The sequence below is a fragment of the Larus michahellis genome, chromosome 8, assembly GCF_964199755.1.
Source record: "Larus michahellis chromosome 8, bLarMic1.1, whole genome shotgun sequence".
Lineage (NCBI taxonomy): Eukaryota > Metazoa > Chordata > Aves > Charadriiformes > Laridae > Larus > Larus michahellis.
The window spans coordinates 8788072-8815598 of NC_133903.1; the positions used below are offsets into that span (position 1 = coordinate 8788072).

Consider the following 27527-nt stretch of genomic DNA (forward strand, 5'->3'; position numbering starts at 1 on the left):
TATTATGCACAGATACAGCTAGATTTTTTGGCCCATTTACAAACGGAAGGTGTGCAGCCCTTTTATTGGCATGTTATTAAAAGGTTAATTTGAAGCCGCAGCCACAGAGGCTCCCTCTGCTGCCCAGGAGCTAGCCACGAGAAGCCAAACCACGCGATGGCAGCACATCACGTACTTACTAAAGCATAATGTGCTCTCCCATCATCTTCCGACATTCCTTTCCGGATCTGCATAAACAAGGGCTGTAGGTGACTGTTAATAGTACTGATGAAGTCATCCAGTTTATCATGTGCGTAGTACACTGAAAATAAATAAGAAAAAGGATATACACAAAAACCCAAACAACATGAGGCAGATCTTTTTATGTTTTATCTGCAGAGACGTGTTTTTTTCTTAGGTAAAAGAGCTAAAAGTTAGTGAGGCAGAGTCAGTTATATTCAGCAGATGTATCATTTTCTGGTGCTTCTGACCACTACCCTTCAGAGAAGCTCAGCTCCTTGAAAGTCAGACTTCAGAGAGAGTCCAGACATTCTGCCTCACTGTAGGGAAATCACCACATTAATCCATTAATTACAGTCACTTGCACTAAATTGAATTGAAAATAAAACATGACCAGGAAAAATTATTACGCACAATACAAAACCACATGTGCTTTCTCTCATTTACACACAAGGGATTCCTTGTTCCTTTGTGTTCTGTTTCACAAATTAATGGCATGTAAATGATCACGTTACATACCAGAAAACTTAAAATTCTAGCGTTGTAGAAATACAGGCAATACCTCATGTCATGTTCTACAAACAAATTAAATACTGGCAGAAGTTCTATCACAGACGTAATTAAGATGGACTTTGGAGTCATTCTGTAGAAGCACATGCTATGGTTTTTCCTTGCACACGCCTTCAAGAGTTTCCGTCCAAAACAAAACAATGTCTGTGCCAAAACTCCTCTTGACTTCAGCAGGCTAGGGTTTAAAAAACAGAGCTAAGTAACAGCTTGTAACTTTAGAAAAATGACTGATGTCTCAAAAATACCACCAGTTAGTGATAACTTAATACTATTCTCAATTATAAGAGTCAATCACTTGTGTAATGGCATCAGACCAAGGTCCCACTCTCAAAACCCTACTATATTTTACAGCATAGTGCAATACAAAAACATCAGTCACGGGATGCTCCTGCCCAGAAAGTTAATGTTTCTGATATATAAGACTCCTTAAGTGAACAAAGAAACAAACAGCAAGAACAATAATAAAGTAAGTATAATATTAAAGTAGGTATAATTTTGTCAAATTGTCCTGCCACCTGCCTGGCCCCTGGCAGCAGGAAACACTGCATACATCAAAGCCAGGGAGCATTACTGACAGATCTAAAACAGGGTAAGATGCAAGATAACAGAAGAATATTCAGCTGTAACATTTTAATGTGAGATGTATGGCTGCTCAAGTAGATCTGCTATGGAAAAAAAGGGTTATAACTCCCCATAAAAAAATGCAAGGGGGACAGACCACACCAAAATTTACAATTCCAGACTCAGGAGAAATGATAAATGCCCTTTACTATTTGCAGAAGCTTATAACTTACCTCTACAAAACACTTCTTGTACAGGCAGCCGTAACAACTGATTGGATAGAAACCGTTTATTCAAATACATTACTACTGAAAACAAGTTATTTACTGTCAACAGATTTGAGGAGAAATTAGACAAACTAACGTGACCTTCATTAAATATTGACAATCTTTGTATTCTGACGATGCATGTACAGGAATCTCTTTGTCCTTTTTTCTTCTGGCAACGTATCTCAGAGGTGTCAATACAAGACCTTGTTGTAACATGAGCATGTTAGACCCATACTGGAGCCAGGACTACCCTACTTACAAAATACTGGATTAAATTTTTCAAAAGTCTTACTTTACAATAACATCCCCTGTAAAATGTAGTACCTTAAAAAAATAATCTAAGACTTAAGTTACAATTGCTGTAAATTATTTTTTTGTAAAAGAAATAAATTATTTCCTTCTCTAGAGTATAAAATGCAATCTCAAAAATACAATATCACAGACGTACTTACTATAATCTGTTTTCAGTCAAATAAAATCAAAGCAAATTGCTATTCCAGCACCCAATTATAAACACAACACAGTTGTTCACAGCATTTAAAACCAAATATATGAAGGAACCAGCTATTGTTCTTTCTGTCAATAAACAATTCTCAGCTCCGAACACTTAATAAAGATACATGACACCAACAGAAAGAGAGCTCATTATGTGTTACCCTAGAACACTGCTTGGGAGCATTTTCTTTAGAAGAAATTATTTCAGTTCAATGACAGCAGATGAGCAACAAAGAAACAGCAAACAGTAAATAAATGGAACACAAATATTCTGGGGGTTTTGGGTTTTGGGTGGGTTGGTTTTGTTTGGTTTTTTTCCTAAATTTAAACAAACTCTTAATAATAAACTCAAATATTTTCCACAGAAAAGCTGAACAGATCCCTCACTGAAGATAAAGCAGAGGTGCTCAGCGAAACCAGAAACTTCCCTGAACGTGTCTGTATGCACACTATAAACAGCAGGTAGCATAACAAACAACCTTACACTCTTGGCTAATTACCACTTTTCAATGGGTACTATTTTAAATTTTCTTGCTGAAAGACAAATGAACAACAGGCATCTTTATTACTTACTCTGAGATGCCACAGCTTCATCATAAATTTTAAAATATACTGGCACCATCATAAAATTAGAGCTCACATGTTTGCAGCAAAATACTACAAATAAGCTGCATGAATACTTTAAAAGAAAAGAGATAGGACCTTTACTCATCTAAAACCCAAACACAGAGTTATCATATCTATGTACTTCAGCTTCCATCTCCTGTGTGACCAGAAGGTTAAGCTGAAGATTAAGTACAATTCTAGTTTGCAAAGTAACATTACAGAAATGTCATGCTTTTCTTCTATTTTGATGACACTGAGCAGATGTAACATAAGCCACTGGCAACTTGTGTTGATATTTACGACTGATTTTCAAACCATATTTAAAAAACTAATAACTATACAACAGCTTTTGGCATAGAAAAATGCGAACAGTTGCAAACTTGAGAATTAAACAAAAAACTAGAACAAGCCATGAAGAGTAACATGACAAATTACTTTGGATTTTAAGTCACTGATGCTCAGTTTTCATTTTGCAGAATAAAAGAGGAATAAAACATTCAGAAAAGTTATTTTCTTTGAGGAAAAAAGTGTGGTGGGGTTTTGGTTGGGTTTTTTTTCCCATTTCCTTCAGTTACTCTCTTAGTACTAAGATGATTAATACAGTAAGAAGCTCCTTATCATGATTTGAAAATGCTGCCATCTAACTATTATAGCTACAAAAATCTGAAGCAACAGAACCATTACTGGTAGGAGAATCTAAAAGCTTGTTTACAAAGTTCTTTAAAAACAAGATATCCTTAATTACACTTCGCAGCAACATGTTGTACAATACCTCTTTTTTTCCTTCTGTTTAACAACACGAAAAACAAGCCGGAACACTTCCTTGTTATTATTATACCTAAGCACAAGTTATTATACCTAAGTATATAAAACCAGGTAATCGCTGCCTCAGAGCACTTAATGACATTTCAACTATGGACTAGACTACATCATTCACTGATAATTTTTTTATAGCCTGCTTTACATTATTTTAAACTCCCATGAAACCTTTCACATTAAACCTCTTTCTATACATACATCTACCACACGTGTTTCAGCCTTCCCATGAAAAATAGAACCACTGGGAAGAAGAACAAGTTGCAGCTTCTAGTAGCTTACTGCAACAACAACCTAGAATAAAAACAGACCGCAAACGAGTTTAGGGAGGTAAAATGCTGTTATTCAAACAGGGCAGACAGATTTCACTTGCGCTGCAATGCTAATACACTTGAAAAGTTGCAATGAACTTCAGTAAGGATTCACTGCCAAGACTTCAGCTTTGAAGTGTAATCACTAACCCACCACCTGAGCGATGACTAACACCTACGCTCTGCTACAATGCTGCTGCACTACAACTTGAGACTGACACATTCAATCTTTTTTCAGTCTTCTTAACACTGCGAGTATTGAATTTTGACCCCAGGGATACAGTCAGTCTTCATTACCGTAACAGCTAAGTGAGTAATTGATAAGCTTCTCTACATTTTATGATTCAACCCACCTACAAGGCATCTGATATGCAGCAAAAAATATTTAGCAGAAAATATGGCCTGCGTTACATCGGACACAAAAATAGATTACTTTGTTCTGACCTTAAATTCTATAGATAAGTAGATACAAACCCACAGTAAAAACAGAAGAGTCCCTGTAGAGTGCGTAGCACTGGGACAAGATACAAGAGTACGACTGAGCCTGGCAGGAGCATGGCTTCCAGAACTAGTAATGGGCAACGTGATGCAGATGAGATGGGAGAAAGTACAGCCATCCACCAGAAAACCTCATCTCATCCTCACCAAAAACGTTTCCTCACCGTTCACTTCTCCCACAACAGTGTATTTACTTACGAATGTTCACCACGCTATCGCAAAGTACTTCTGAGGAATTGTGTGATCTCACGGTCTACACTCCCACTGATCTTCCCCAGCCGCTTTTCTGTCGATGCCTTGTGATAGCCTTTATTGTCTACACAAAAATGCCTAGTCTGAGGAGCCAAGAGCCATGTTTTCTTTTCCTAGTTTTCACATATTTGATGCATTATAAAGCAAAATACCAAAACAACAGTACAGTGGATTTTTCTGTTGTTTTGCAATGCAAACACTTCTCTGGTAACATAAAACATAGACCTCAAACAGATGGTTATCTGCAAATTCCACCACAGATAAGAAAAATTCCCCTAAGCTCTAGCTGAACTTTGCAGACAAGATATAAGAATAATGAGCACACTGGGTCACTTACCGGAGCAGCTGCTGGGGCTCTGCCTACAATACTAAATACTACAAAACAAACAAAACATGTAAAGCAAAAATGCTTGTCTGTTCTATGAATGCCCGTTTCTCATATATAATTTATTTAGTGGGTCTTTCAACGGCCAAGCATGAAATATATTATGCTTAAGAAATTGGTGTGACTGTAGACTAAAGTTGACACCAACAGTTATTTTCTTCTGAGTTCAGCTACCAAGACAGTTAAATAAAATACAAAACATAGACAAACGCCAGCCTGACACAATCCATGTTAGTAAATTGTTGATCAATACACTCCTTCTGTACAGCCAAATAGGCAGGAAAAAAGCAGTTTTCTCTCATTCTTCCATTTTTCTAAACATCCTTTCATATATGGACTGTATCAGACATTTTTCTAATGAACTTCACTGTAACTTAATACATAGTTATATTTTATAATTAATTGCATAAATATTATCTTCAGTAAATATGGCCGTTGGTTTGAAAGGCAACCTGATTTTGTCCCTCCAAATTATCCTGACGTTCATCAAAAAATATAGCAAAAGAAAATGGATCTGTGTTTTCTGTTAACCCTCTGGCCTTGAAGACTGGCAAAGAAAACACTTGAGAATGACCATGTCTTTGGGAAATAAAATGCTGGTCACAAAAACGTCCAATGTTGTTATATTTAAATACTCATCAAATTAAGATGTGCTGAATCCATGAAAAAAACAGATAAACTTGTAAATCTACCAAGCGATAGAGAGCACGTGAATTTCAATATTTATTCCATGATCTGTATTTAAAAAAAAAAAAAAAAAGTGTCCTGCTATTACACCTGCTATTACAGAGAGAAATGTGTTTTCCAGGGGAGAGGCACAATCTTTCCAGCTGTGTTTAGAGTAGCATAAGCCCAGAGCTTCAGTTATTAAAGCACTTCAGCTGGCTTGGAAGACAGCAGGAAAAATAACTACAAACTCTCCTATTTTTACCATTTCCTGATTTCAGGCTGGGGTCAGGGTGAGAATAATATTCTACGTATTCTCCTCCCACAGACAGTGTCTTGTAAAGGCATCCAACAATAGCGATCTCGTCTACTACTTCCCTGACTACACAAATGAAACGCCAGCCGGCACCAACAGACAACACACAGAGCCACCCCAGAAACGATGCAGAGAATATCACGGTACCTTAGCTATTATTATTAGAGACCTGCAAGATGTCTTTAACTTTGCACTTAAGTTTTTACTATAATGTGTTTCATAACTGGAGAAGCCGTAACACAATGCAGACAGAAACGGCATGCATTAAGGCATTCCAGTGAAAAGGTATTAGCAATTATAATCCTCAACAAGCCTGCAATTTGTAGCCTAATTGATAGTAAGCGTTAATCCGAACACTTTCTAGTGGTCCTATGCAGCGCTTTGATAGATGTTTGGAGCTTTTCCTTCAGAGCTGTGTGCAGATTTTTGCATAGACACTTGTCTGCTAACAGGAAGCATGCAGGTGAGACACAAAAAAATAAGAAGGTGTCTCCTAGCCAAAAGGCTCAAGATTTTGAAATAAACCAGAACAAGAAAACATGCCAAACACCAGGAGGGAACGTTTTCAGATCGCTTTGCGCGGAGGCTGCGCAGGCTGATTACTGCATGACTTGACTTTGTTTGGCACAGCTTTTTTATTCTTTTGTATTTAAGGAAACCAATGTCATAGACAGGAGGCAGCCTTGTTATGTACTGCTTACAACCTGCAGGAGAAAGGAATTAATTCAAATAAATGAGCTTTAGTAACATTAGTTTTGATCCAATTTGAAAATTATTGTTCAGAGCGCACCAAGCAGTATTAAGATATATTTGAGGGAACTACATCAAAACAAGAACATCTAGAAACAGTCACCAGGTGGAGTTTCCTCATAAAAATGCTATTAGCATGATCTCGTAAATTGTGATATTGTTAACTTTGCCCCTAACAAGAATGGGTTTGTCATATTGCTGGTTCTTTTGTCATAAAACAAACGGGGGGGAAGCGTTCCGTTCTGTGAGTCAAGTTCAACATCCTTTTGCCTCCCAATGGGACAAAACACTTTCCTAGGTAGAACATGTAATAAAACCGTTACAGTCAAAACTCCCACACTCTATCTGTGTAATTTCGCAAACTTTTCCATTACACATCAACTGTCACCATGCAGAAAAAATATAAAGTACTTGTTAGGCAGCAGCCTAAAAAATGGAGCCATTTTTATCTAAATCCTTCTATTAAATAAACATTCCTAACAAATAACAACTCTTATCAGCTCTCACTGCAGTACAGCTCACTGATCCTGCATACTGAAAACAAAATCAAGCCATAAAAGTTTTTTTCTTAAGGTTCTTTGTTCTTAACTCACAATAAACTCGCTATAGCCATAGCTACTGACTAAGGCCATCTCTAGCATTTATGATGTATTCTTTTACAAATCACGGTGGCTTGATTCTCACTAATACAGGAATAAACCTGTAAAAAGCAACGTTATTTTTCCACACTTCCATTTTTTCAGTCCGAAGTTTGGGCAGGTGCTGAAATAAGTTCTTTTGCCACAGGAGAGTTTGAAAACTTATGGAGCCTGTTTGACTCCTTTTAACTAAGGAAAATACATAAATAGTGCCATCGTCCAGAAAGGACTCCAGTTGTGGCAACAAGGGACAACGGAGTTCACAAGAGGTTGTGCGCATCACTGACTGCAGTCTCTTTTCTCTTAGCAGAGAGAAAGACCAGTTAGCAATGGTGATATAAAGTTCTCATCCCGGTCAGCCACAGGCAACTGAATAGTTCAGTTCCCCTGCAGTTATTTGTTTAGCTCTCAACAGACTCACACAGATACCTTGAGCTGACTAAACCCCTCAAATAACATGTTAAGACAGCTTTTATTTTTAAAGTCATAAATACTAGAGAACTACAAAATAACTTGAGATATATTCAGTGCATATTAGATCTAAGTGTGTACTTTAAACAACATTTGCTGGAGTTATCTGCATTTCAATAGCACTGGTTTAAAATCACCAATTTGAACAGCATTTGGGCGTTTCCTTTTAAATAGCAGTTTTTGTTCTTACGCATTCCTTGTCCTTTGCAATTTCGTTCATAAATAAGGAAAAGATGAAAATAGAGCAATTTTATTCTTTCACTATTTTCTGGGAACCAGCACTGACATATCTAATACCTATTGATTAATTAGTGCTAAACATATTACTCATTACAGCTTTCTTTTGGTTTGTGCCCACATTTTCAAAATTAGTGAAAATGAAATACAGATCTCTGATCTGCAAGCAGATCTCTAAAAAAAAATTCCTACCAAGTTGATGATACATTTCTGTACTATTTGAGTTTGAACATCAATCTCAAACAGATTTGATTGTATACAACCAATTTTTGGTTATATGTGCCATAAAATTCAGCTTGGTATAGCATAGATTAAAACTAACCATCTGACCATGTAATCAGTCAGACGTGACAGATTTACTCAGGACAGATAACAGCATACACTTCATATTATATTCCAAAGGAAATCTTTCCAAATAAGCATTAAGGAAAAGATTCTGGAAATTTCAGCACTATCAGTGTCAAAAATCAATTTTTTTTAAAATGTCTAACATATAAAAAACATCTTTGCTAAAATAAAAAGTGCTCTGTATGAGTCTGACCTGATTAAAACTTAGTTTCCTCATTGCTATATTATTTTATCTTTTAGGAAAGAGAGAGAACACGCACATCATTAAAGTTTTCTAACTTTTTTTTAGATGGTCTATGCTTTTCAGAAATCTAATTATTTGTAAGCTGCACCAGGGGAAAAAAGTAGTTCTTCCATCTCCTTACTTTTTCTCCAAAAAAGAGACACACCTTTATGGATTTCACAGCAGCACCTGTGTAATTTCCTGGCCTCTGATCCTTCCATTATCCCATGGGACATCAGGACCTGCAAGAACCGCCGATGAGCATCGGTCATCTGAGCTGCCATTGCAGTGTTGCACCAGGCTTCAAAAGCTGCAGGAGGTGTAAGCTGGAATTAATGCACATGTTCACACAAATTAAAAATACACAGTCCAAGCACACATAAGCTTTCAATTAAAACTCTCTACCACTGAATCAGGGCAAAAAAACAGACCCCCCAGGATGTTCTCAGAACACAGGCGGTGACTAACTCCAAGGTTTTATGAGAAGGATGTGAAAGATAAAGTCCAACTAATTTTAGCTACAGAATAAAACAAGGTAGGTGTTGTGCTATCACACCTCCAAACTGAAAACAGCAGTGTTGTACGTGTAACCATCAGTACAACACCTTGCACGGTTTTGCGTTAGATGCTGCCGCTCGCTACATATCCTAATGACTTGTCTAATTAGAGCATAACTTTCCTCAGACAGAAAATCCTCCTCTAAACGTTCTGCGGAACATCAGAACTAAATAAAAGCATCTCAAGAAATTCCTCGACCACTGCAGCCAAATGAAAAAAAGAAGCTTCCAGGCTCCTCCAAGGCCAAGGATCGAGAAACGGGGGACACGCTGGAAGCTGCTCAAGGGAAAAGGCGAAGGAGCCTCCTCATCAGCCTTCCTCCTTCGTGGCAGCTTTTTTAGCAGCTTTTTTCCTCAAGGAGACCCACGGAGCGACCGGCCGCCTCTGCCCGAGCCCCGGCCTGCCCCGGCCACCGCCGCTTCCCCGCCGGCTCGGCCCCGCCGCAGCCCAACGGCCGAACCCGCGGGCAACCGACCGAGAAACTGCCACAGCCTTCACCCCCACCGCCCCCAGCCCCTCTGCCGAGGCCCTCCCGGCGCCCCGCTCCGCCTCACCCGCCGGGCTATGGCGCCTCTGCCCCCCCCACCCCGGCTCGACAGCTCGGTGATGGCCGCACCCGCCTGCCATCGACCGGCTCGGCAGGCGGCGGGGCCGGGCCCGGCAGTGCCCGCCCCGTGACGAGCCGGGGGCGGGGGCGGGGGCGGGGGCGGGGGCGGGGGCCGCCCCGTCCCGTGGCGGGGTCGGAGGGAGCGGCGGTGCCGCGCTCTGCGGCGGGGCTGAGGAGGCAGAGCTGGGCAGCCACGGGGACGGGGCCCGCCGCGCCGCTCCGAGCGGGAGCCGGACCAGGCAGGGTACCTCAAGCGGCTCCCCCTCCCCGCTCGGCAGGGGGAAGGTCTCCTTTTTCTTAACTATGGCCGGAGCTGAATTTGTACCGTTTGTGCTTGGCGGCTGAGGCGGTGTCTGCCGTTCTCCTCAGCCGCTCCGTGCCCCCGACGCGGCGGTGGGGCCAGCGCTGGCCCGAGAAGGGTCGAGTCGACCGGCGGCGAGACGGGGCGGGACGGACAGAATCCCAGGTACAGCTCCGACACGTCCCATGGACGCCTCGGGGTCCGGGGCGGCCGTTGCGGGGGGAAAGGGAGGGCCCGGGGCGGCCGTTGCGGGGGTCCCGGAGCGCCCCCGGCTGCCGGCGCCTCCGCGGTGGAAGGGCTCGGGGCGCGGCCGGTCGGTAGAAGCGTTGTCGTTGGCAGGAGCGTATTTTTCCTTCCTTGAGGTTATTGAACTCAGGCGCTCCTTTTGAAATACTTGACGTCAAAACCGGTATAATTCCCAGAAATTCCGTTTCTGCTGGAAATCCCGGCTGGCGGGCAGTGGGAGGACTCTTGCTGCGCTCGCCGCCTTGGCCAGGACCCCCGTTCCCCCATCAGGGAATTCTGCAGGGCTGTTCCTGAAGCTCAGATTTCCTTCTTTAAAAATAATTCCCACTGTGCATGGATTCTAAGAAAATTTAAGATGAATTTACACTAAACGCTCGGAAGTATCGGATCAGAAGTGAGCTGTTCTAGTAATTTTAGTCTAGATGTTTTGTGGTTTTGGCTCTTTTTTTTTTTCCCACAGCATGTCCAACTTCAGCAGTTTTCATAGTTTCTGTCTGTTCTAAATCAGAAAATGCCTGAAGTTATCTTATCTTGCTGCTTGCAGACTATGATTTGCAGTTTATCAAATTATGTGAAAGTACTGTATTCCTTATAGGACCGAATACCATGTTATTATGCCCTTTGCTGACTTCTGTCATCTGACAATGGAAATATGTTGGAATGCAGAAGTCTCAGCTTAAGTCATAAATAAAAATGGACCAGTTTCAAGTTTTTTAAAGAGAACCCCTCTGCTCAGTTTGAGAGGCTCTTTTCGTATTTATGAGGAGAGGTTTATCCAGATGTGCCCTGACCGGCTCCAGAAATGCAGATATCATTTCTGTGTTGTTGCATGTTGTTGTATAAGATGACATTAATGATAAGTATCCCAAACTACATGGAGGAATTTGTGGAACTAGGATGGCATTAAAGTATTAGTAAAATTACTCATTTAAAAAGAATAAAAAAAGAATGACTTGCTCCTTTAAAATCCACCATTCTGATGTTAAAGTCCTTCTTTAGTGATCATACAACGATGCAGGAAATACTGCATTAGATAAGCTATAATATGTGTATTATGCCCTTTAAGATAAAAATGCCTCCGCAGTAAAGAATCCGTAATCGAACGATCCTGGGCATGGCTTTCAGTTTCCGCGTACCCAGCGCATTCCACTGGAGTAGTCTCAGCAGGAAGATGTAACATTAACACAATGGTGTATTAATTGAATATGGGAATGCTTTACATATGGGAATGCTTTACTGTTCAGTTTAGGTAACAAAGTGGGGACTATTGAATTTTATCTTTTGGCCCTTCATTGACCAACGTTGCTATCCTTAATTACTGGAACATCTAAATGTCTTCTAGTCTACCCTTATAACTAAACCTCCTTAACATAGTACATAGGACTCGCTCCTCAGCTTCCAAGTTGTTGTGAAAACCCACTTTGTCTGAGCCGCCTACGCTTTTCACCATCCGCATACTTTGTGTGGCTGCCTCCGACAGGCACATTGCGTGTCGAAGAGTAGGTACTACGAGTTATGTTCCTATAGGTCTGCCATTTTGTATAGGCACTGAGAAAGAAAAAAATCAATCAAAAGCAGCAATAAAAAAGATGAAAATTACTCCCTAACTTTTCCTCTTCAAATTTTGATACAAAATCAGTTGATGAACTTTTGCTTTGCTTTGCTATATACTGCTTATCTCATTTTAGTCTGCAGTTACAGACAATGTTTTAAACCAGAAAGAATAAGACGAAGATGTACCTTAATTTTAAAAAGAGCCAGTTTTAAAATAGGGAGTGGTCCTTTAGCTCTGCAATTGCAGCAAAGGTAAATTAAGCAATCTTATGTAGAAATTACTATTGCCTGTCTTTTGGGGGAGTTACTCTTTGAGCATAACAGTTTTGCAAATTGTGCCTGTAGATTAAATATGATCCTAATTTATTTAGAAGACCAGACCAGAAGTTGTTACTGTTTTTCTTGATAGTAAATGAAATCTTTTCAATCACATCATACTTTTTTCCAAGACAGAAATGATAAATGATGAAAGCATGTAACTTGTGCCAGTAATCCCGTAGACCTGCTTCTAGCCCCGATAGAGATTTTTTTTCATAGTTTTACGGAAGTCACGTCTTTTACACCTTACTTACCTCAAATATATTGGGATTACTAGGTTTGTTGTGATTTTAGTAGTCATTTAGTGTATGTGTTATATATTTTATTTCATTATCTAATATAAAGAAAAACGTAAGAGCTAACAGATAGGGAAGCTATTGCCACTTTAAAGTTTTCTCCCTTTGCATTGGATTTATAGTCCACTACTCTTATTAAAAAAAAAAAAAAAAAAAGTTTGCAGTTTCATTGGAGCTATGGGTTAACTCCGTTTTCATCACCATGTGCAGATCTTTTCTCCTATGGGGGAGATCTTTTTGCTCTGCCATCTGCTGAAGCATACGTGTTTATGTGATACAGGATTCTCTGCCAACGTTTCAAGAGTTTCTTGGAACTCCAGTCATGCAACAGTATTACTTAACAATGAGCTGGAAAGCTAACACTTCCTGTCTTGAGAATTCCGGGAAAAAGGAGGAAAAGAAGAAGGATTTTCTTTATGCTGGAGCAGTTTGCTCTTTTTTTTTTCCTGAGCTGCAGCAGCAAATGCACTCATGTTCTTCTCAAAAAATTTATTACAGTGCTCAGTTACGTTTTGTCTGTTTACAAAATGTGAAAAGCTGAGCTCTTGAGTAATAGTTTCCTTGAGCACGTGTGCGAAAATCGTCTTTAAGATATGTCCTTAATTACTAGATGAGCAGTAACTGCCTCAGAGGGGGTCACAAAAGAGTTTCCACAATTTTCACTAATGATTGTCTTATCGCTTAACCTCTAAGACTGAAATTTTCCATGTTTAATCTTTAGAAGCTTGTTTCAAAAAGCGGTCAATCATGCATGTGAGAATGGAAGAAAAACAGTATCATTAAACTCTAAACTCATTAAACCTGACTTTTCTGACAAGTGCAGAAACTTGGATTATGGGGTAGTTCCCTTGGAGCTGAATCTGACGTAAAGACTGATCATAAGTGAAGTGCTAATACTTCTGAATATATTGGAAAAAAATCAGATTCTGATGCGGTATTTCTCAATGGTTTGATTTATGTAGAAATATTTATCAATAAAAGGTAGCGTCTTCTTTATAAAAAAAGTGATTTTTCTGCCCCTTACTCAACTGAGGAGGAGTCGGGCTGTTGCCTACCTTGTGTTTATTGTTCAACAAATGTTCAGCGGCTGTGCTTGAGAACCTTCCCAGTTTTAGACAGGAGTTATTTGAGGGCATATGGCTTTGGTAGCATGCCTTTGAGGCTGCACATCCTTATGTGTACATAGTGACCAGATGCATCCTTCCAAAAGGTCATTAAATTTTTCCTAAGCTAATCACTTAATAAGTTTATAGTGCAGCAGAGTTGCTGATCCCTCGCCAGTTCCTTTTATCTGGTGTGCTGGTGAAGCTCAAATCTGTTGGAAGCATTAAAGGTTGCTCTACTGGTCTAGTTAGAGCAGAGGATATTGAACCACCATCAACAAATACATTTCAATGGTCTCTTCTACTTCAAAATCTAAGAAAACTTCTGCAGAAAGCCCAACACCACTCTCCTGCTAAAGGAGATCTTCTGAGAATTTCTCTCCTCCTTACTCAGTCACACAGAGAGAATCATGAGGTTTTGAAATCAAAAATAACGTGTCACTTGGGAACTTTGCAGACGTAAGCAGAGCAACTGTAACACACAGGTAGTAAGAACGCTGCATCTGGACTCAGAAATTAGAAAATACCAAGAGCATGAGCGGAAGGGACAAAAGGGTTGTGTATTAAGAGACAATGTGCTGCCGAACAAGTTTTTTCCCTCTTTATACTGAATGCAAAGTCACCGTTATTCCATATTAGTTAGCGTGACTTTACCTACAAAGTTACCAGAATTTTAAATGCGTCACATACACGTCTAGTGATATGAAAGCTGGTAGCCATATCTAATCCAGAATATGATCTTCCACAAAGTGGCTGCGTTGCATCAGCAAAAGAGTCTTGGGGAAATAAGCTTTTTTTTAAAGTCTTAAATTAATTATGTCATCTGTTTTCAGTTTATCCTTATTATCTAGGGTACTGGTGATAGGACTTGGGGAAAACGTTTTAGTCAATAGATCAGACACTTCATTCTTAAATTCTTTCAGTTATCTGAGTGGAATCATGGGGCTTTGGTGACACGTTGATTGTCAATGATTTTGGTCTAGTGCTTACCCTTTTAATATCTCACATACTAGCATCTTTGTTTTTCTAGTAGCTAAAAGAGTAGGTCCACTGACAACGTCAGTTTAGTATCCTCTGTAATTAAAACTTTGCAGAAAAGTCTTCTTGCTCATTTGTATTATCCTTACTCTTCTATACTTCTCGTTGTTCTATGAGCTAACTTTAGGGGGATCAGGCACTACAAGGGATCTGAATCCCAACGTCTAGCAGAGTGGCAGGAGGAACTACACTCTTACCTTAAGTGGGACACTGATGTCAGCTTATAGTAATGTTTTCTGTTGGCAGAATTTCAGCACGGCTTGTCCTACTGAACCTGGCCAGCATCAATGATGGCAAGACTCCCAAGCGCTGCACTGCATACTCTGTGGATCCTTTTCTTTTCATATACAGCAAATGAAGGTATGTTTCTCAATGTTTTAAATTATCATACTGAAGTTTTTATCAACAGCATTTTCCCATGACTAGTAGGCAATGCTATTACCATTAATTAACTAATGTAAAATGTGTAACTTCAAATGTCAGAAATATCCACAGAGTAGAATAAATTCTTAGATTTTTTTCTTTTTATTGACCTTTTCCACATAGGCAAGAAAAAATAGGAATTTGCAGGAAGGAGAAACTGAGGTTTGGAAAGTCATCTCCCTGCTCTTCCTCATTGTCTAATCTCTATTGGACACCTTGCTGCAAACCAGGGGCTCAGCAATCACAGAATCACAGCATGGCAGGGGTTGGAAGGGACCTCTGGAGATCATCTAGTCCAACCCCTGCCAGAGCAGGGTCACCCAGAGCAGGTTGCACAGGAACGCGTCCAGGCAGGTTTGGAATGTCTCCAGAGACGGAGACTCCACCACGTCCCTGGGCAGCCTGTGCCAGGGCTCTGCCACCCTCAAAGTAAAGAAGTTCCTCCTCATGTTGAGGTGGAGTTTCCCGTGTTCCAGTTTGTGCCTGTTGCCTCTTGTCCTGTCGCTGGGCGCCACTGAAAAGAGCCCGGCCCCATCCTCTTGACACCTGCCCTTTAAATACTGATAAGCATTGATGAGATCCCCTCTGTCTTCTCTTCTCCAGGCTAAACAGACCCAGGTCTTTCAGCCTTTCCTCATAAGAGAGGTGCTCTATTCCCTTCATCATCTTCGTAGCCCTCCAGTAGACTCTTTCCAGCAGTTCCCTTGTCTTTCTTGAACTGGGGAGCCCAGAACAGTAACCCAGGGACATCTCTGTAGAAATCCCGTAAGAGTAGAAAGCACTAGTCTCTCATTTGCTTATTTTCATAACTGCCACTGTTGGCCATGCGGGATCTTAAGAGAACTATGCTCATGAAATGGAGCCTGTAGACCTACTGTTAAGGGGCATCTGTCAGTTGTGTTCTCCAAAGTGTGCAGAGTTACTAAGTTGGAAAATTTAGTTGACTGGATTTGAACAAACTTTGCAGGCACTTGCTGTCAGACGTTACGTGCTCTGACTTGTGCCCGTACAGGGGCAGGTGACCAACATGGGATGTCCTGTGTGTTCCTCACTACACCATTCTGCTGGTCTGGCAGGACGTGTGGCTGCATCGTGTCTTAATGCTGCTTGTTAGCTAGTGGTTGTATTCTGAAGTTCAGCTGGCAGGGGCTGAATGTGACAATGTTTTTTTTCCTTGTATCCTTTATGATATTTGATTATGAAGATAAGTTAGATATATTAAATCATGTTTTCTGACAATGCATTTTTATACACTGGAAAATGAATCTTGTGGTTTGCTTTCTGTAGTTTTTAAGTAGTTCCACAGTAGTCTACAGGGTCTTTTTGTTTCTGTAAAAGGAAACCAAAATAAAAATAAACCAAAAGAAAAATAAAAATAGCCTGTCTCTAAAAAAGAAGGTTTATTAGCTACTTTCTTATGTACTATGAATTTGAATAAATGAGAAGAACCAGGGCTTGTGAGAGCACATTGGCTGGGTCATCTGACCTAGGTAGTCCCGCATTTTCTGCTAATGATCTTTATCAAAGTCTAATTTTACAGATTCCACCCCCCTCCCTCCCGCCCCAAGTTAACTATGTGTTTTAAGTTTCTTCAGTTTGGTGTTCTAGTTGAGGATTAAAAAAGAAATCCAGTATTTCAGTTCCCTTTTTTAACTACATGAACTGAAAACAAACCCTGTACTGTATGTGGTTTCAAAAGGAAATTCTCGAGTATCTGAGGTTTAAAAAAAAATCTGGTCTACCAGGGATGGAAAAGGGAGAAGGTCACAGGAAAAGAATACAGAAGATAATTTAGAGTTCTGGAAAGACATGAGAACACTGAAAGGCAAGATAAAGTAAAGCTGCTAATCGTAATAGCGTAACCCAGCAGGAAGAGCTTCATTTACTTAAAGTATTCTTGAAAGTGTAAGACCATCAACACATTGAAAAATAATGATGTTCATCTTTAAAGGGCTTGATATGTTAGTACCTCTTTTAAAAGTGCCTCTAAAAGTGGGAAAAGAAAAGAAACTAACAATGAAAATAGAAATTGCAACCAAATATAAACACCAGCAAAAGGTAAATAGATAATGGTTTCTTTTAAAATAAATTACTGGTGTGACTGTTACAGTATTGCAGAAGCTTTATCTTTAACTTGCTGCTCTTCTGATGATTCTTGGGGTTTTTTGAAGAATCGGGGACCATGCAGAACAAAACGGAGCTAGACGTGGTGCTGCCGTCCAGAAAGGATATAAGAGCGATAGTTCCTATCTACAAGATAAATCTGTAGCCTTAGTAACTAAAACAAAACATTTTCTAACTGTTTGAACACTAATGAAACAGTGAGGTGCAGTCAGTTCTAGGTTTGTAGCCAGTCAATATACTAGGCAATTCAGATGATGTTTTGTATAGAATTTTTAAATGGTTCCTCGATATTGCCATGATTCCTCCTTTGCGTAAGCGAGCCTCAAGGAGGTTACTGAGTTTACTCAAGTGATCCAGGACTGCCTGGTAGTCAAGTTTTGTGGGAGGCCTTTTAGAAAGGCAAGTGAAAGTGATGTGTGGATTTTAATGAGGGTGAAAGACCATACCCTGACAGTACTAAACAATTAAGTGTTTCTTTGAGTCAGGTTGTTATTGAAGTACCAGAGGGTCTGGTGGTAGACCCTGTTGCATGTAATGTATCATGCCTACTGAAAGGCATCTGACCATCATGTTTATTGCATTTGGAGATACTGTACTGTATCAGAGTATGCAGAAGTTATATCAGAATGAATACACAAGTGGACTACAGAAAAGTAGAAATGTAGGAAGGATAAAATGAAATTATGTGTTTTTGAAAACAAAAGTTTTTGCTTGGGAGGAATAATCTGAAATGTAGGTACTTATTGGAAAGAATAAGCCTGTGAAGCGGCAGTGGCTGAAGGACAAAGACCTTACAGGATGTGAATTGTTGGGAACTTAGTCTTGAATTTGCAATGTAAATGACAAGAAGGGAGAGTTAGCAATGTGCTGAGCCATGTAAACAAAATTATTTACATACTATAGAGAAATTAAAATCGTGTATTTATATGGCTCTTGTATAACTGCCACAGGAAACCTTCTAGCAGAATCCCTTAGGAAACTATCAGAAAAATATCAATTAATAGGATTCTAAAAACCAGCCAAGGCTATTATAAATTTTTATGGGGAATTGAGATGTAGAGCAGGAGAGAAGGATTTAGATATGTACAGCTTGTGCAAGAAAAGGGAGAGATTGTTAATATTTACCAATAACAGAGAAGTCAAACATCAAAGAAGGCAAAGAATGGTCTGGGATGATAGAAGTATTAGCTATTTCTGACCACTTCATTTAGAAATGATCACTTTGCAGTACCACATTTGGCACACTGTTAGTCCTAATAACACCATGACCTTACTGTCACATAGCTCCTCCTCCTCTGTTCCTTGTTCACTTGTGGAGTGCATTGAAATAATGGAAAATGAAGCTGGAAGGGGTACTGAGGATTGTGTATTCCATTTCCCTTTTCAGTTCTAACAAAGATATTTTGACCCAAGTTTTCTATTCTTTTTTCTTAAATACTGCTAGTGAAAGAGAGCGTAAACACAAACATCGGGAGTGCAGAGACTTTGGGCTTTTCTGTGCCCTCTCAGTGCCTGGAACAATACGACTATATCTTTCCAGGTCCCCAAACACTATCATAACGATGAAAAGTAGAAGACAGAACAGGAAATACTGAGTGAAATTGAGAAAAGGTGTACACTAGGAGCAAGCCTGTGACAGGAATATCTTCTAGGCATTGGGGAACCACTCTGGGGACGCAGAGGGCATGCATTTGGGAAGCCTGGAACCATTGTGGGTAAAGCTGGAGTACGTGCCTGTAGGCAGTGATCTTGGTCTGACTATTAATTACCTGCACTTTGGCTTTTGAACCTTTTCTATTTAAGACATAGGATGATGCTGTTTTATAATTAAATGTTGATGTGTTTTAGATAGAGCTATCAGAATCAGATTTTCTATGCTTGGAAGACTGTTGGATGAGTTGTACCTTTCTGTTTCAATATTACTGCTGCAGACCTTCTTCCTGTCCAAGACTGTAGATGTCTCCAGAAAGGTGGAGACCTTTGGTGACATGCATCTCTTTCCCTTTATCCAGAACACAAAAAATAACAATGCTTTCACTTAATTTATTAGAGGTTGGTAGTTCGGTTTAGATGGAGAAGTTAATGTTTCTGCTTAGTCCGATTTTCCAATTTATTCTTTTGATTCTCTTGCTTCTCATTGTGTGCTGCTTCTCCCTAGTTATGGCTGCAGGACACGTACAGGAGTTTGCATGCTTCACTGACTATGACAAAGAGCTGGTTTGTCACTGGAAGGTGCCTGCACAAACAAATTGCTCCAAAGAATTCCTGCTGTACTACACAAACGAATTACTTCCCCAGCCGTAAGTGTTTAATAAGATGTTACATTATCATTGTTGGAACTTCATTTATCCTATAGCCATTATCAGCTTTGATTCACTCCCTCTACCATGGGTGTCTGGGGCAAAACGTAATCCAGATTATTCTTCAGATTATTCTTCTTGCCAGGAGGAAAATGGGTTGCTGCAATTAACAGCGAACTCTGGTCTACTCTTCTGCAGACCTCTCTGCACTCTTAGTACAGAGGAGCGATCAAGTCCTACTGGCAGGAGTGGTAGGGTTCTAATAAGTTTACCCAACCTTCATTTCACGTGAAATTTTACCTCCTTCAGGAGAAATCTTACCTGATTTAATAGTTTGTGGCCTGTGTGAAAGGTACTGTCCCCTGGAGCTCACATGATTATTTCTGCATACAGTCTAACTCGGTGTCCAAGCACAGACTGTTGTCCCTGTTCTGCAGCAGGGACAGTCACCATCTCCTACAAAGGAAGATGCATCTGGGCTCTCCTGTTCCTCTCCGTATGATTTCTTCACACAGACATCCAAATAACCTCACTTTGTGCATTATAGTAAACCTGTTCCTATACTAGCAAGATGTCAGTCCGCTCCTTTAGAGGCTGAAGTGTGACGAAGGGTGTTAATTTTTCCTCTTGGGATCAGTCCTCAGCCTTTCTGTCAAGTTTTTCATTTGTGTGATACGGATATCCAAGAGGTTTTTGGGGAAGGTGGGTTGTTTGGGAGTTTGGGGGAGCTCAGGTTTGGTTTGGATTTGTTTGGGCTAAATCTTTCTAGGAACTGAGCTTGTTTGTCTCAGATTTGATGAACTCTGCACATTGGGAAGCTTGATTTCACCTTTTCAAGAAATGGTGTGCCACACTCTCTAAACATCACATAATTTTCTGCCTGTTTTTCAGAAATCCTGTGTGTGTCCCTGAGAATGGAAAAGACCGTTTAAGGTGCACTTGCACAATATATCCGGATTATTTTGTAACAGCCCTCACATATATTCTAACTCTAAAATTCAATGAGACTGATACGTGGAATACCAGTGTTACACCAGCCCTGGTTGGTAAGAAACTTTACTTTGTCACCAGGACATCTGGTTCCAGGCTTTGCAGTCCTAGCTAACTCCTCATTCGTGTCACTGGAACAGTTTTTCCTTATCAGAGGTGAAAGGAGCCACGCTGGCTTAAATGCAAAATCCATTTGGCTTAGAAACCTGATTCTTAAGGAAAGAGTATAAGTAATTGGGCAAGCAGAGTGATTCTTCCTCTCGATGTACCCGCTCAGCTGCCAGCCAGCAGCAGTTTGGGGACTTAGATGTGTCTTTAGTGCATTTTACGTGTGGCTGTAGAATTCAAGGGTGAAGAGGAATTGTGCTACTTCAGTTTCTAGAAAAGACACTAGGCAATCCCTACTGAAATTTCTTCCATTCCTGTCTCTGTCATACTCTGATTTTTCATGTTAGTTGAATCATCCTACTCCACAGAGATTTTTACAGTAATTGCTGTTGGATTATAACAACCAGCGATAAAAAGTTAATGACTCTGCTCTTTCACAGGACAGAGCGTGGATACAGTTTATGTCTCTCCATAGGCACCTAGTTTATTTCGAACAGTGTGCTGGTTCATACGCTTGTCATCTCAAACACTCAGAGAAATCATTCACGTGCCTTAGGCAGGCATTCATCTGCCACGATGAGCTGGTTCTTCTCAGAATACTTGATTGTCGCTGCTGCTTATCAACGGGAACTTGCCTCAGTTTGTAAGAGACAGGTAGCCAGGACAGCCTGGCTGCAAAGTTGTCAGCAGCTCTATGCTGTTGTGAGGGCGCGGATTGTTCCCATTTTTCCAGGCTAAAAGCTGCATCCAGTGCACCAAAAGGTTGAACTTGCATTTTCTTCAGCCAGCTTGAGGATTCAGTGCTTGTTAATGAATACCTTGCCGTTGCTCTGTTTTGGCCTCTATATCCTTGTGCTACAGCATAGCGAAAAGGGCTAAATGCATTGGCTGCAATGAGATTCTGGTCTCTGGAGAATGTTTGTCTGTCTGCTTCTCTCCATCAGTGCTTTCCCATTGCCATGTTCTCCTTAATTGTATTTTTTAACATACAGTTAAGCCAAGGGCCCCCAAAAATCTTGCCATTGAGAAAGTTGAAAATGGTAATTTCAATCTGAGCTGGGAGGAGAGCTATTCTTCTCCATCCATGCTCTCTGGACAGCCGGTCATCTATGAAGTGAAATACTGGAGGAAGCAGCACCCGACAGAGGTAAGAGGCAGGCAGTCTCTTCATTTTCTGTCTCTCTGGAGCTTTCAGGTTTAAGAAGTCTTCTGAAAAGTCTTGAAACCATTTCATGAATAATGGTGTAAGGGCCAGCAAGGGCAAGTCCCACAATATTCCTGATCACACACTTGTCACAGGTCCCATTGCCCCAGGGTGGTTCAGCTGGGCTTTAAAGGATTGAAACTCTTCTGACTGCCACCCCAAAATGGTCTGCTGCTCACAGTGGACAGGGCAGAGGTTGAAAATACAGTGCTTCTCTTCCCCAAATTTCATTTGCTCCTTAGACATCAGGAAGCTGGAGGCTGTTCGTGGCTCTCTGGCGCGCTTGAGGCATTTCAGACACCTTCCTGAACAATCCAGCACTTTAGGACTGGGCGTCTTCTGATAGGGGCAGAACGTGCATGGTGACATGTCACAAATACCACCCGCTCATGACAACAAAACACAGTCTCACACACATTAGGTATACAGTCATTCGCTTGCTCATTTGTAAAAGGTCACTGAAACGTGTAATGCTATTGTTATTTCGTTGCTGTCACTAACCCTTCACCCCATAAAGAAATCAAAGTGAACTTTCTCACTTTCTCTTCAGGTTTCTGTAAAAGCAATTAACTACCAGGCAAAAAGTTTTGAAATTACTGCAAGCTCCTTGAGGCGAGGCTATGATTACGTTGCGAGTGTAAGGTGTAACTATACAGAGTACCCGGCCTACTGGAGTGAATGGAGTGAAGAAGTTGAATTTCACTGTGGTAAGTATTGTAACAAATATCAGCTTGATAAAAGAATGGTAATAGTTTTATAAACCATAACATAGGTATCCCACTGCTCTCCTCTTAGAGGAAAGTTATGGAATCGTCAGCTTCATCCTTTTGAAGGTATTGTGGATACATCTGTAAAGGCTTCCAAAGAGACTAAATATAAAAAGGGAACTCCTGGGGAAACTAAGGAAGAGAAGACCAAGGGAAGTTGAATTGTTCAGCCTTGCGAAAAAAAAGCTGAAAGGGGATGTGTTTATTCTCTATAAATATTTCATGAAGTAGACACCAGGGAAGGAGAAGAGATATTTAAACTAAAGAAAAACATTTATGTAAGAGCAAGTGGGTGTAAATGAACAGGTGATGTTTAGGCTGCAAATTAAGCAATAATCTAACCATCAGAGGGCTGGGAGTTTATAGAAATATCTGAAGAGTAGGAGAGAGGAAAAGAAGCATAGGTGCACTACAGTGTAGATGATAATGCCGTTTTAGGGTCTGTGTGACAGGTTTGTCCCTGAGAGCTGACAAATGGCCTCACAGTACATGTTGGCTCTCCCAGCTCCTAACGCTCACGGTAACTGGCTGCAGTACCTGCATCGATCTTTGAGACATGCCACACACCATCACCACTGGTAGCCATGTACCTTCTGTTGTTTATCTGCTGGAGGCTTTATTTTACATCCTCTAAAGGAGCATTTTTTAAGGTGCAAAAGAAGAGCAATGAATTTGGTGTTGCCAGCACTTGTATTTATATGCACACGCACATGTAAATGTATATGTTTATTTAACAGATTACCAAGTAACAGCTGAAGACATTCTGCAGATGGCTGTTCCCATATCCTGCATACTGATCATGGCAGTATCTGTAATTTGTTACTTCTGCTTTACCAAGTATGTATCGTACCGTTCACAGGTTTTAATAGAGTAGCAGTTTGCACAGATATCAGTATTGCTATTGATTAGCTGGATGTCTAGTAGTACGGGGATCTAATTTGTTTTTCCTCAGGACCTTTATCTCACTCTCTATGAGCAGGCATTTTATAAATACGAATCAGTTGCACTCTGTCATTTTCTGAATAGGTAACTGAATATCCTCTATTAATCTTACTAGAATGGGCTTGTTACAGCATCCAAAACAGGCTGCACTTGTGGGGTTTGTCAGTTTTGGACTCCAGTCTTTGCAGAAGTTCCAGTAATGATGGTTAAATATCTGTATGTCTTTTAAAATTTTTTTTAGTGGTAATGCGAAAAGTGGGATCCTATCTGTTTTGCACATCCTTTCAAACATGATTAGAAGAACATGTGACTGTGGTTGTGCAGAGCAGTCATGCAACAAACTTATAAACATCTTCGCAGTAGTTTAATGAAAAGCAGCACTTGGACATGCACAGAACAAGCTCTTCCTGTTGCTGCAATGCAGATGGCAAAGAGGGAGAGGGAAGTGTATGCTGATGAAGCCAAAGCGCAGTCAAAGCAAACAATTTTAACTCTTCCCTTGCAGAGTAAAGAAGGAATGGTGGGATCAAATCCCAAATCCAGCAAAGAGCCATTTGGTCATGAAGAATGTCAAGGTAATTTAAAGGCTTTGCAAAAAATACCTTTTCCTAAAATACCTTTTCCTAATCACCACAAGTAAAATATGTAATAAGTGCTAATGTCTGGGCTAGTGCAGGGGATACTAAACACAAATCACATGTGTTCTAAATCTCATTTGTATCTTCATTAGTTTTCAGTTATGTGCTACATTGATGAAATTAAGTTCCCTTTCCATGACTTAAAGCAGAGTCATATGGAAAACCAAATGTAAGTAAGATAAAGGAAAAAAAAATATCTCTGCTTTACAGCATGAAATAGTTTCTTATTACATAAGCATTAACTGTCCTTTTCTTTTGACTTCCAAAACCAGAAGTTGCAAGAATTGTCTGTCTCAAAGTTTGTCAAGCCAAAACTTCAAGGGAAAAGATAACATCAGAAATGTTGAGAAATCTTGCAGTTGCTACAGCAAGTCTGGAGAGTGGTTTCCAAAAGGCAGCAGTGCAGTTTTAACCCCTGAGACAATTCTGGTTGAAGATTCTATAGAAATCTGTGAATGTTTAACAGACGTTGAGGCTGAGAGCCAGGAAGAGACTAGTGACCAATTCACCTTGTTTCAGCCTTGTGAGAGCAGTTTCAGTGCTTTCAGAGAGCACGCTGAACACAATGATGCACTAGCTAGCATGTTTCAGGAGCTCCTGGCAGATGGAAACAACATGCGAGACAGTAAAGACCCAGACATCATTACAGGTGAGAATAAAGCCTTGGAGAAACTTGAGTCAGAAAATCCATCGCAGCGAAATCCAAAAGAAAGCGCAGCCCAGAGTCAGCAGCCATGTGATATTTCTCGTACAGTCTCCTTTTTCACCAAAGGCTCTCAAGATGACTACAATTGTAGCACAGCCAGCAAGAAGTCAGAACAATCAGAAGAATCCTTTGAATCTGGCTATCAGAGTGCCAGCATAAATTCTGCTTCTCTGGATGCAAGTGATCTTCAACATATGGTTCATGAAAGCCTTTTTCCGTGCAGTTCTGAAAGTCGTCGTGATTCGTGTGTCCTAATCCAGGAATCTTCAAATAAACCATCCTTTGGGACCAAAAAAGACAGAATAAGCAATGCTGCATACAAGAGTTTTAATACCCTTGTGTCTCCATCTGTGGAGCCCTGTGGTTCTGCCTACAAGAGCTTCAACACCCTTATCTCTCCATCCGTGGAGCCCTGTGGCTCTGCCTACAAGAGCTGTGACACCCTTATCTCTCCATCCGTGGAGCCCTGTGGCTCTGCCTACAAGAGCTGTGACACCCTTATCTCTCCATCCATGGAGCCCTGTGGCTCTGCCTACAAGAGCTTCAACACCCTTGTGTCTCCATCCGTGGAGCCCAGTGGTTCTGCCTACAAGAGCTTTGATATTCTTGTGTCTGCATTCCAGGAACCAAGTAGCTCTGCATATAAGAGCTTTGATACCCTTCTGTCTCAGTCTATGGATAATAGTAGCCCGACTCTGTGTTTTGAAAATGTATGCTCCTCACCACCTCTGACACAGTTTCCAGAAGAACTTGGCTGCAGAGATCAAATCTATCAGCCCCCTAGGAATCAGAGATGTTACACCAACTACAGATCTCCCTGCACCGAGCTTGATTTTCAAAACACCTGTTCAGAACATACTGATTTGCCATCTTTCTCTACACAAGCAAATGACAGTGCTTCAGCTTTCCTACCAGAGGAAGAAATACAGAAGCAAGTAACATATCAAAATGTTCAAAAGAAAGCCAATACAATTTCTTGCCCCATTGCACCTCCACCAGCTGGTTATCAGCCGTTTGATAATGCAGTTAAATGTAATGGTACATCCTGTGACAATGACAGTGAGGTTATCCCTAGGAATGAACCCTTCATTCATCTTTTGTACAGCAACCTGAGAGAAACACCTCCTGATACCATAATCTGTGAACCTGACCAGAGGACAGATGACCAGCTGTGTTTGACTGTACAGGGTTTTGACAGAAGCGTTGCCCCAGGTTCAGCCTCTAGTGAGGATGTCGCACAGACCAGTGATGGCAGCCTTTGGATCATCAGCTCTAATGAGCTGTCTAGCCATAGCGAAGATGAACAAGGCAGCAGAGACAAACAGCTGTTGCATTTGCTAGAGTCGAACTGTCAAGATTTTAACAGTAGAGAAAGCACTATAAAGGGCACAAAGTCTAACAGCTTTAAGTGTACTGGTACAGGAATGCAAGAGAGCAACAGGAACAGACTAAATACTGACTTTCACTGCCACACACACAACCACTTGAGGAAACTTGGAAATGCAGAGGAAAATAAAGAGGTGATAAAGCAAGCAGTAGGCGGGAGGTGCGGCTCAGCCGCTAGCTTACCAGCAGAATCACTGCACGGCAGTGGGCTAAACTTAGAAAGAAAAACTGCAGAGCCCCTGGAGTTTCTGGTCTTGGAGAAGTTGTCACCTGCTCTTTTTGTGGGTAACTCCTGCCCTGATTCTCACACCATTCACAGTGAGGATTCCAGACTGGTACCTGCAGTTAAAAAAAGACCAGTAGAACTATTGAGGGAAAACAACAGGAAGAATGAGAAAAAAATGAAACTTGCACAAGCCCTTGCTCAGGAGGACAACTGCTACATGAAGGTGGCCTAGCCACGCTTGCCAAGACTGAGCCAAAAAAGTCTTTGGAAATAAACTATATCACAAATTGAAATGTTGCTTGTTCTTGCGATCTTACCTGAAGCGAGGGCTGCTACAGTCCCGACATGGACTCAGTGGGTTGTAACACTCCTGCCTGCTGCAGGGCTGGCAACCGGTATGCGATGCAGGCCCCCGGGGGACAGCAGGTGTTAGCACCTAACAATTGCACCTACGGCTCTATCAGGGGGGCGAAGCCAGAGCTGAAGTTTCCCGGGCTGTGGTTGTTCTCCAAAAGTGAGTGGCAGCTGCATAAAGTAGGAGTTCTTAGAACAGCTCCCGTGGCTATCGCCCTGGCTCTGTATGTTGCTTGGGGAGCGCACAAAGGTGATGTGGAAGGTCTGGACACACCTGGAAGTGGGATGTAGGTGCAGGTCAGAGGGGAAGGCGACTGACTTGCACTGACAGCATCACACGGCTTCCATAATTTATTTATTGGGGGAGGAGGGGAGAGGGGTCCTGTGTGCCTAGCCCCAGCACGGGCTATGTGTTTCTGTACTTGCTCAAGCAAGACCTGAAATAAAGATTACTGTCATTTGGGCTTAAGCAGTGCTATTATGGATGATTACTTTCTTATTCTTTAGAAACAAGCAGAGCTTCTTTCATACTTCTACAGCTGTAAATGGAATCAGGCATTTCTAAGCAGTGTTTTCCCAGAAAGTTTATCCAGTAAGCAGTGTTTTCCCAGAAGGTTTATCCAGTTTATGGTCAGACTCCCTAAAGTCTGATGGAGCATTTTTTTGGCTTCTTGTTCTTGTCCGGTCAGAATGGGAATTAAGCCTGC

General features: G+C 41.0%; 2 protein-coding genes across 7 annotated transcripts in view; one reads left to right on the forward strand and one right to left on the reverse strand.

Annotated features, from left to right (window-relative positions):
- Positions 1-10844, reverse strand: part of NSMCE1 (NSE1 component of SMC5/6 complex) — a 16558-nt gene extending 5714 nt beyond the window's left edge. For 2 of the 5 annotated variants that reach the window (XM_074597139.1, XM_074597138.1), the window contains exons 1-3: positions 9744-9877; positions 8798-8941; positions 180-301 (exon numbers count right to left, since the gene is read on the reverse strand). In XM_074597139.1, coding sequence (XP_074453240.1) covers positions 180-301; positions 8798-8941; positions 9744-9816 — 339 coding nt within the window. In that variant the 5' untranslated portion in view covers positions 9817-9877. Of the gene's footprint in view, positions 1-179; positions 302-8797; positions 8958-9743; positions 9878-10121 lie in introns of those variants that run through there. The other 3 variants (XM_074597142.1, XM_074597140.1, XM_074597141.1) reach the window with 2 other exon arrangements.
- On the forward strand, positions 9913-27284 carry IL4R (interleukin 4 receptor). 2 transcript variants are annotated; one of them, XM_074597135.1, is made up of 10 exons: positions 9913-10262; positions 14899-15012; positions 19358-19499; positions 20391-20545; positions 21590-21744; positions 22352-22508; positions 23306-23405; positions 24016-24085; positions 24241-24317; positions 24421-27284. In XM_074597135.1, exons 2-10 carry the CDS (start codon positions 14940-14942, stop codon positions 26696-26698), a joined length of 3207 nt encoding a protein of 1068 aa, XP_074453236.1. In that variant the 5' UTR covers positions 9913-10262; positions 14899-14939; the 3' UTR covers positions 26699-27284. The 2 variants fall into 2 exon arrangements, with proteins under 2 accessions (XP_074453236.1, XP_074453237.1); XM_074597136.1 differs by lacking the exon at positions 21590-21744 and having other exon boundaries at positions 9916-10262.
- Positions 27285-27527: the final 243 nt, after the last annotated feature.